The sequence below is a fragment of the Tiliqua scincoides genome, chromosome 1 (assembly GCF_035046505.1).
Source record: "Tiliqua scincoides isolate rTilSci1 chromosome 1, rTilSci1.hap2, whole genome shotgun sequence".
NCBI lineage: Eukaryota > Metazoa > Chordata > Lepidosauria > Squamata > Scincidae > Tiliqua > Tiliqua scincoides.
In genome coordinates this window covers 108,492,220-108,502,729 of record NC_089821.1, presented here as the reverse complement: position 1 = coordinate 108,502,729, position 10,510 = coordinate 108,492,220, and the positions used below count along the sequence as shown (strand labels likewise).

The window sequence follows — 10,510 nt, the reverse complement described above, 5'->3', positions numbered from 1 at the left end:
CTGTATTATTTGTTTTCATAAATCCTGGCTAACTTTTTAAACTTTATTTCCATTTCATTTTCTTAATTATTCCTTTGATCAGAGAAATTCTGTTGTATCTTGTTAGAAACAGGAAAAATTATTAATATGGAATGGAAACAAAACTAGTATACTTCTCTTTGCTGATTGGTTTGGCCTTAGCTTTGAAAAAGAAAACTGTAACTCATATATATTTTAGGGACAGCAAGAAAAGCAGAGAGGAGTTTTTAGGAGCCTTTAGGATGGTGCATCTTTTGAGGAGCTTTTTAGGAAGGTGATTGCTTACAACTGGAAATCCCAAATTCCTTTTTGATAAAAATAAAGAGAATTTATCATATATAAATAAATGGTATAATGGTATATTAAAAATTGGATAATGGTATATAAAAATTTTGTTAGGTAACAAACTGTACATTCCTTGTATAATTCAATATTGGAAAAAATGGGAGATGAATATTTTCATGTATTATTATTATTATTATTATTATTATTATTATTATTATTATTATTATTATTATTATTATCTCTTATACTATGGATAAATGAATGAGTTTCAAAACCATGTTGCGAGAAACATTTTGACCAGAGTTGCTATGCAGTATTGATCTAAAAGGGAGGTTTCCAAGGACATTCAAGATGAAGAGTTAAAGCAGAATTTGCCATTTGTTTCCCTCCACTTCCAGTCTTATGCCCTCAATTGCCCCATTTTCAGAGTGGAGGCATCTTGAAAACTGAAGGCTCAGAGTAATTCTCGACCACATGTACTGTTTGATTTTACAGAAGGGAAAGGGGAGGGACACAGAAAACACACAGAGGCCTTGGAGTGCTTTCCTTACTTACTGCACAAGCCTATGAGCGTCTACTCAAAAGCAAGTCCCATTGTGTTTCACTCCCAGGAAAGTGTGGATAGGATTGGAGCCTTAGTGAGTCTTTTGAATTTGATCTGTTTGACATGCAAAATGATCTCGATCGTTCTTTCCCTTTGGAAAATTAAGCCCTTATTGACAGTGTCATGGAATGAGCCTGAATAACAAGCCCAAGAAGCCTGGCTGGATGTGCGGGTCAAGACACATCCGTGTCCGCCTGGACTTGATCCCTGGCCGCTTGTGCTGAAGGCGAGGGTGGGGGTGGGATGAGGACGGAGTTGGGGACTCTTGGGGGAGACGGCGGGAGGTTCCGCGGGAGACGCGTCCTGGGTTCCTTTGTGCTCGCCTTCCTTTCTTTCGCGTGGAGGTTCTGAGCAAGGCCAAAGTCAAGCTGGACGCGGAGGGAAGGCTGGGCAGGGCAGGGCAGAAGGAGTCACTCAGCCAAGGGCAGAGCTGGAAGCGGGTTTGCAGGCAGACAAATGGCGGGCCCAATCTGTGGCAGACGGGGGGGGGAAGCAAAGGAGACTCGAGTCCGTGTTTTTGTCAGGGGTGGGGTGTGCGGACTGTCCAGTGGAAGACTGAACGAACAGACGCCAGACAATAGGGGCGGCTGGATTCTCCTGCTGAAGAAAGAGAAGCAGCATTTGCACTTTGGACTGGGAGCAAAATGTCTCCTTCTCCCAGGGTTGCTTCTGTCTCCAGGGCCAAGGTGCTTGGCCAGAGCTGGGACAGAGGAGGGAGTCTGTCTACTGGAGCCTACATACAAAACACACCCCACATTCACACAGGTCCAGAAGATACTTCTGTGTGAACCCAGCAGGCAGTGTGAAACTCCGGGACAATGTGCGCGGCCCAAGGCTGTCCTCGCAGATATTCGTGGTGAGCGAGGGGCAAAGAGACGCCTGGAAGGATTTCACTAGGAAAACCGGCCTTCACTTGCCCCCCTCTTCGCAATCCTCCCGTTTCCCAAGTCCGAACCATTCATGTGGAAGTTCCACTGATGTCTGCGCCAGAGACAGAACATCGATTGTTTCACAGATCATATTCTAGAGAGGAATCGAGGGATCTGAAAGATAAAACTCCGGCTTTCACATCTTCGACTTACGAGTAAACAAGTAGCGGTTTGGACGGGAACAGATTCTTGCTATTCTCAAACCTCCCTCTTGGAAACAATCTTTCCCATCTACTCCCATCCTCTGCTAAAAATCTTTCTCTCTCTCTCTCTCTCTCCCCTTATAACCCAGAGCCCTGGAAAGGAGGTTTCTTCGAACGATTAAAGATAAACGGGGAGGGGTCATATCTTGGCTGCCTCGAGAAGCAACTGAGGAAAACTAAGGCTAAGCTACAGTCACGTGTCCTTGCTGCAATGAAGAAGTCTCGCTTTCCTTCGCTGTTCACGATTTGTTGTAAAAATCGATTGCTAGTTTAAGATAAAAGACTTTATTTATGAAACCTCATTTTCTTAAAAACAACGATTTTTTTTTAAAAAAAGAAGGGAACCTAAAAGCAAAACAAAGCCATCGAAAAACCAGAAGCCTTACAAAAGTAAGGAGACCAACAGGGATTACCTGCCTCTCTCCCTGGACATCACCCAACAAATCATTGTCACAGTCGTTTCTACCCCCTGTGACAAGAGCACGTTCCTGTGCAGTTCGATGACGTGCATAGCGTCTCTGAGTCTTTTCTCCTTCAGACTAAGCTTGGAAGGGGAAGAGAGGACGATAACGAGCAAAGGGGGGGGCGGCAACTGACATGACACACTTCCTTTACTATTATTTTTCCCCTTCGGCCAAGAAAAAGGACTTTTGCCAATTGACGAAGCTCGAAGGGGAAATCTGATCGTCTGGACTGCATCCCTTCCGGAGCTCCCCACCGCATTTCCCTGTTTTCTTCTGGGATCCTTCCCGCAGCCCAGAGATAGCAAGTTCATGATTAACTGGGAAGACGAGTCAGCGAGGCGGGCGGGGTCTCTCTCCTTAGTAGAGGGAGAGCGCCTGCTCGCGCATCACCACCCGCTTCTTCTTCATCCTTCGGTTCTGGAACCAGATCTTCACCTGCTGGTCGCTCAGATTCAGTCTGTGCGAGAGCTCTTTCCTCTTCTGCCGGTTAATAAACTCGTTAAGCAGGAACTCGCTCTCCAGTTCTGCGATCTGTTGTTTGGTGTAAGGCTTCCGTTTCTTCCTCGACCTTCCTTGGGTGGGACACCAAGGCAAACCTGCAACAGACACGTCGAGAGTTGGGTTTTGTTGTTGTTGTTTTGACAAAGCCGTCTCTGTGACATGGGTGGCTGCAGCCCCTCACAGGCACGCCTGCAGCGAAGGAAGGAGCCGCATTTTGGGAGGGCCTTCCTTAGGAAATTAGAGGCACCCCTCTAGATGAAAGTAGCTCATAGGAACACTGAAATTGGGCGGCGTTGTTATGTCTGCTTCAACTCTAAAGCTGCAGTCCTAGGCACGCTTCCTGGGGAGTAAGGCTGCAATCCTACCCACACTTACCTAGGAGTAAGCCCCATTGACTATAATGGAACTTACTTCTGAGTAGACATGCATAGGCTTGGGCTGTAAGTCCCACTGAACTCAGCTGGGCTTACTTCCGAGTAAAGTAAGTAAGCCTACTTGACTGGGCTGTGGGGCTCCAGTTCGGAGACCTAATTTCCAGGAAACCGAGGGGGCTTAGTACAAACCGCCCTGCAAGAGCGCCCCAGGACTGCTTCCTTCCCGGCAGGTCTGCTGAACTGAGGACTGCAACCTGACTGAGGAGGAAAGGAGCTGGAGCTGGGTGTCTCTGTGGCGGGGCATAAGCGGGCGCGGGGGCTGTGTTGGCTGGGTCTGCGCGTCAGGGCGCATAGCAGTGAAGGCGGCGTACCGTCCTGCAGGGAAGGTCTGAGGCTGGGCTGAGCGGCAGCTGCGGGCGGCAGTGTCAGGTTCAAGTTGACGGCGTGCTGGCGGTCCCCTTTCAAGCCCGAGGCGCAGGAATCCGTGTTCCCCAGAGCGGCGGGTGCGCCCTGCCAACTTCTGGGTTCGCCCTTGAGCACCTTGGCCGGACTCGGCGTCTCTCCGGGGTGGCTGGCCAGGGCGGTGGTCTCCCGGCTCTGCCTGCCTCTCTCGTCCTGCTTGGAAGCGCCTTCGGGAACGTAGTACTTATGGGGGCCGTCCGAGGAGGAGGCTTTGCTGCTGCTGCTGGAATTCAGGTTCAGGGGAAGGGGGCCGGTGGCCGCAGCGAGGTACGGGGGAGGCTGCGGGGAGGTGCTGAATGCGTGGCCGGCCGGCTGAGCTGGGCACGAACTGGCGCAGCTCCAGGCGAGAGAGCTCCTCGGGTAGGGCAGGGAAGCCGCCAGCTGATGGCCCCCATTCGCGGCCCGCAAGCTGGGGAAGTAGAAGGAGTCTGCGGTGGCAGAGGGCAGGTTCAAGAGGGAGCCCACGCAGCCCGACCGGCAGAGGCTGCGATCGCACATCTCCAGCCGGCCCTCACTGCGGCATCGAAGGACAACCAGGGGTAAGCCCCGAAGCCTGAAGCGATTGGACGGGGGTCCCTCAGAGTGAGCCGGAGTTCCCAGCTCTGCCCGCCTCCAGCCACTGAGCCCCCTTTGCAAAGAAGTGGAGAGAACTTCTGGAAGAAACCTGAAGAGCCATCGAGCACGTGGGGGAAGAGCTGGGGGGGGGGAAGGTCTGCCTCCAGTCAGGGAACACCGAGGGGGCAACTGGACGGGGAAGGCCCTCGTGGCAAATTTTTAGGAGACCCCCGCCCCTTCCCCCCCCCGTTTAAGCCTGCACAACCGCGCCGTTTCCTGCTCCCCCCCCGTCCAACTCGATGAAGATTGGCTCCCCTTTTCTGCCTCCATCATGGCCTCCCTCATTATCCTGGATTCTTCCAAGAGTTCGTGGCAACTCCGTGTATAAACCCGCGGATCTCTTGGCCCACCCGTCCGCCCACGACCTGAGTGCGGCTCACTCACCCAAGGCCAAGGGATGATTGCACGATCTATACCCCCATGGTCCGCCTGCGTGTGTTGTGAAGGGGCAGCAGGCGGAATGAATGGCCGTCTCTCCAACTGCTGAGGATTTGAACTTGAAATTGCTCAGGCCTCAAACGCGCTGGTTTCCCAGCGTGTAACGGTAATTAATAATGGGTGCAAAGTTTACTACATAGAAAGCATAACGTATGCCAGGAGAAATATAGTTGTAGGAGTTCTTATGTGGAAGGTATAGCATGTGCCTTTACAAGTTTTGCAGACAACTAATGTTACAATTATATATTATAAATCACAAATGCCATCCATCTAAATAGCTACTTCTAGTAAGCCCTGTTTATTTCCCTCCAACATCCTCCCACACTTTTTCCTAAGGAGGAGTAAATATTTTTTTACCATTTCTAGAAATTTCCTTATATTCTGATGGGACATGAAGGTTCCTCCCAAACTGCGCTGTAATTTCCACCTTGTTACTGCAGAATTTCTATTTAAAATTGTATACAACCCTGAGCGAGCGTCATTCTTTGCAAACCAATCCTGCTTTTAGTTGAGAACGGTTTTCTTCACAAGCCCCCTGAGATGACAATCCTGACTATCCCTGCCACAAGCACAGGGCTTACTTTGAGTCTAAAATTGCTTTGAAAGCAGAAGAATATCTTTCTGAAGACTGTACACAGGTTTGGGGAGGGAGTTCCTGTATACTGAGTAGTGATATCTGCTCAAGTTTCACTAGAACATACCCGCAAATCAGAACCCGCTGAAGATCACACGCAGAATGACTGAACAAGTTTTGACAATACAGTATTGTGGGTGAGACCATTTCCGTAATGAAGGAGGTTTACTTCTCTTAAAGGCGAATTGGTCACAAGGAAAAGGAAGAGGCTCTCCGTGGTTCAGCAAATGGACGGGACACGGATAACAGGGGCCATCGCGAGCCTTCAGGAATGACGGCTGAGCCGTGTTCATTTGCAGGGCAATCGCCCTTTCTCTGGTGGAAGGTCAAGTGTTTTTGTTCTGTGGGGAAGCAAGAAGGTCCTTCGGACTTACCTTACTTTGGGAGTAGGCTTCCAGCAACACCAATTAAAGGGGAGAGGTGCATCTTATTGATTGGGTCTTGAAAAAATCTCTTCCCCCCCCCCTTACAGTCCATACAAAACTCACAATTGGTTTAACAATTGTATGGACCGCACCACTAAAGGCCATTTACCAAGGCGGTGCCCATTAACACTCTTACTAATTAGACGTCTAAAACAGATATTTTAAAACGCAGATCATAATAGCACAATAAGCACTTTCTCCAAGGATAAATGTTATGTTTCTAAAGGCATCTTAAATGCGTTGTAGGGCCTTTGCAACGAGTCAGTTCTCATGTAAACTAAATTAGCAACAAGACTTTGAAACACCTGGTCCAAAACTCGTTTCCCTTCGATACGATGGAAAAGAAGGGAAAACCCTACCAGAGAGATCCAATACAGCGAGGCTGAGATCGCTGGAACCACCTAGACTGAAGCCTCAACTGTTCGAATTTAGGCTCAGGATGCGTGATGAGGACTGCCTGAATACAGACCAGCCGCAGCAGACCCTACTCAACATGTCTGGGGCATCATTAAAAAGCAGCAAACAGTTATTTAAGGCATCCATACTGTGCCCCGTGGGAGGAGGGGGGCACCAACAAAATAAACTGGGATCAGAAGAAGAGTGCCCATTGGTTTCCAAGAACTGGCAGCCCAATCCTATGCATGTCTACTCAGTGTCTACTAGCATATCCCAGCATGTCTACTACCCTACTGAGTTCAATGGGGCTTCCTCCCAGGAAAGTGTGCATGGGATTGCAGCCTGAAGCACGCCAGTCAATCGAGATCCTGTGCAATAGGCGTTTGGGGGGGGCTTCCAGCTCGGTTTCTAGTCGGCTTAATCCAAGATTAATCGATTCCCTGCGTCTAATTGAAGCATTTGGAACGCTGAGAACGTGCAGCCCCGTCTCTAATCTGGTGCGGAGCTGGTGTTTGTAAGATGCCAGATCATATGGTGGGGGGACGGGGGGGGGGACGGGAACGGGACTGAATCCTTCATGTGATTTCCTTGTAACTTGTAGTTTCTTCCCCCCCCCCCCCTTTCTAGTGTTTTATCTCTAGGCGGAGATCACCAGCACAGCCTCTAATGAAAATCTTCTCATTTTAATAGCGAGGCTTCCTCCCCCTCCTTTTCTTCTTCCCTTTCAAGCCGCAACAAAACAAAGCTAAGAGTCCTCCTGGCCTTGCAAGAAACTTTCAATCATCATTTCCCACATGATCCTGCAGACCACACCAGACCACACAGGCACCGCCGGAGGATATTGCTCGCCACTACCTTTAATTTTTATGGTTTGACTTATGTCTACCAATTGAGTCTCCTTGATTAACTCGGCCTCTCTGCCTTCCTCCAGCACGTCTCGCCGAATGGCCGGGGACGGCTGTCTCGCTGGGAGTGGAAAGAAATGGCTCCGCGGTCCTCTGAAATAGAAAATATATGGTGTGGGAGACGCGAGTGCGCGTGCGTGCGTGCGTGTTTCTCAGTGTGTCTACACACACACACACCTAACGTTTTAACATTCTCCACGCTTTCCTGCGAATGCACACACTCGCCTAAAGATTTATATCCAGGAGTTATGCTGCCTGATGGCTTGCATACGCCTCTTGCGTATTTGGGAGTCAATCTCACGACAATCAATGGGGCTTTCTTAGAAGTAAAGGCGATGGGCAGAGGAGAGCAGCCTGAACGCGTTCACATTAAAGCGATTTCCTGCTCCGAGGTGTTTATGGACACTTGCAACGCATTTAAGATGCCTTCTCAAACAGGAACTGATCGGTGGTGCTTAACCATGAAACTGTGGAAATAAAAATATACGCAGGAGCGGGGGGCACGGAGGCGTAGTTCAAGGCTACAATCCTATGCACACTTTCCTGGGTGCAAATCCCACTGAACGCAATGGGACTTACGTCTGAGTAGACATGCGTTGCGCTGTAAAGTATAAAAGGCTAGATCAGATTAATTAACGGTGATTCTTCAGTCCACCTTTAGGCCTAGGAGTTTGTAATGTATGCTGGCCTCAGTTCAACTACATTTTGAGCCCAGCTGTTTCAGAGAAAGAGCGGTGCATGAATCCTGACACTGCTCCCATTGAAATCAATGAAGGACTTCAAAGAGCTTGCCTTTGGTTGGATCGTTCCCTCGATCGGCCATTCTGCTTAATTACCGTGGAACCAATTAATTCCACGACTGAGGAGCAGGAAAATGTATAGTGCTGGTAGTACCTATTATGGTGTCTGCCAAGGTATTTGCTTGTATGTGTTAATCTCTCTCTCTCTCTTTCTCTCTCTCTCTCTCTCTCTCTCTCTCTCTCTCTCTCTCTGTGTGTGTGTGTGTGTGTGTGTGTGTGAGAGAGAGAGAATATACACTTATACACAATGAAGATGTCTGTGAGATCAGGTTCTTAGGGTCCTTCCAACTTCCACCTAGCTGCTTCTGAACAGATATAGACAGATATAGATTTGGATATAGATACTTTCTTGCGGAGAAGTCATGGCGATACTGAGAACAGTCTGAGGACAGTTTAGTTTTGCAAAATGACAGAGAATACAGCAGCAGACAGCACAAGCGTGGTTTCTGTGCCAGAGAAGTGCAAAACGACAGCCCAAGCGCTTGATAGCGGACCACTTTGCCAGTCAGATGTGATTCCAATTGTTTTATTTGGTGTGTGTGTTTATTTAAGGCTAATTTCGGTTCTACCTAATACCTGGAAATAAATCATACTTATTTGAATTGCACCAGTCATTGTATTTAGGTTTATAGATGGGCAACAAAATCCTAAGCATATTATCTGAGAGTTCAGTGACACTTTCTCCCTAGGATTTCACAATTAAGCTGCAATGGGAAACAGACTGGTTAGAGGCCCTAGAAAGGTTTAATTTTCACTAAAATTAATGTGGCGGATTTCCAAGCTAGTTTTAAAATCCTGATTTAGTTGATAGACAATGGGTAGATTAAAGGGAACAGGGAGCAAGATAAACAATTTTGTATTGTAAAACATTTATATTCCACTTCCCAACAAAGCATTTGATATGTGTATTCTATATCCTTCCTCCCTCAAATACATCTTTGTATACAATGCATATCTTCAGGGTATGAGTTTGCAGTGCAGTGGTAGAGTTCTGCATGGAGAAGATCTTCAGTTCAGCTCTTGGTACTCCAGATAGGGTGGTAAAAGATCATTGTCTAACAGCTGCTGCTCCTCAGTGAAGATTGATACTGAACTAGACAGGACAGTGGCCTGACTTATGAAAAGATAGCTTGGTACATCTTCTTTAACATAATTTTCGATACACACAATAATGGCCTGTCCACAACACTACCAGAAAGAAAAGTGTCACATGGCCCAATCCTATGCATATCCACTTAGAAATAAATCCCATTATAGTCAATGGGCCAGGTAAGTGTGAATAGAATTGAAGCCACAGGGCCCAATCCTATCCCACTTTCCAGTTCCGTGGTAAGGGAACACATGGTCCCATGCCTTAAGAAGGCCCCAGTGACTACCCCTCCACCTCAGGATGCAGCGCCCTCCCCACTGGCACAACTGCACCAGCACTGGAAAACTGGATAGGATTGGGCCCTTACTCTTTCCAGTATTTCTGTGAGACTATAGAACCTTATATTCATAATGTTTCCATAAATGTGAGGTTAACCATCTCAAAGTGAGTAAGCAAGAAGTGGCTCTTTGAAGAACTTTGTGGCCATTTCTATTAGTGAAACATTCAGTAAAACACACAAATCTGAACTGCCACCTGTGTGGGAAAGTCCAATTTTCTAATGAAGACAAACGTTATTAAGGTTGATGGTCAGACCATATACTATTGTAAGTAATGCTCCCAAATAGACATTTCCAATGATGGAGCCTGACAGCACAGTCCTATGCAAGTCTACTCAGAAGCTACTCCTGTAGAATGCAGTGGAACTTGCTTCCAGGTAACGGTGCATAGGGTTCAGCCTAAAAGCCCTATCTATCACAGTGGGGCTTACTTTTAAAAATAAAAGACTTTTAAAAAGAAATACTATGAGCTGGTTTTACACCTTGGGGATCCCTTATCTGGAGCGCTTGGGACGGGAAGGTGTCTGGATTTTAGAATAATTGCATAAATATAATGAGAAATGCTTCATCTTGCTCTTTTCACCTTTACTTCTATGGGTGTCTGCTGATCTCTTGGACAGCAGGTACACACCACAGAGCAGAGAATAGAACTTACAACCTGTACCTGCACTCTATGTGGGAACGAGCACAAGACCTTCTAGCATTCACACTACAGAAAGTTATAAACAAAAGTCCTAGACAAAAATGTCTGGATATAGGAAAACTCTGGATTTGGGATTTCCTGATAAAGGATAATCTACCTGATCTAAAACGGTTTTCAAGAACTTGACCAAGGATAGGATCCCTTTCTCTCCTTTCACTATACTGGCATTTCATTTGAATTACTGTATAACATGAACGTTCTTCACTAAATGAATGGCTTTGACTGCCAATACGTTTCTAGAATGCTGAGACGGAAAACGCTTCTCCGCAATGCCAAGGTTCGTCCAGCAGAGGGCAGTATTGTTCCACATATTGAGCGGCCACGCA

General features: G+C 47.5%; 1 protein-coding gene across 1 annotated transcript; it reads right to left on the bottom strand.

Annotated features, from left to right (window-relative positions):
• Positions 1 to 2,860: 2,860 nt before the first annotated feature.
• On the bottom strand, positions 2,861 to 4,338 carry HOXD12 (homeobox D12). Its single transcript, XM_066610351.1, has 2 exons — positions 3,750 to 4,338; positions 2,861 to 3,099 (listed from the first exon to the last, which is right to left on the bottom strand). The coding sequence occupies exons 1-2, from the start codon at positions 4,336 to 4,338 to the stop codon at positions 2,861 to 2,863; spliced, it is 828 nt and encodes a 275-aa protein (XP_066466448.1).
• Positions 4,339 to 10,510: the final 6,172 nt, after the last annotated feature.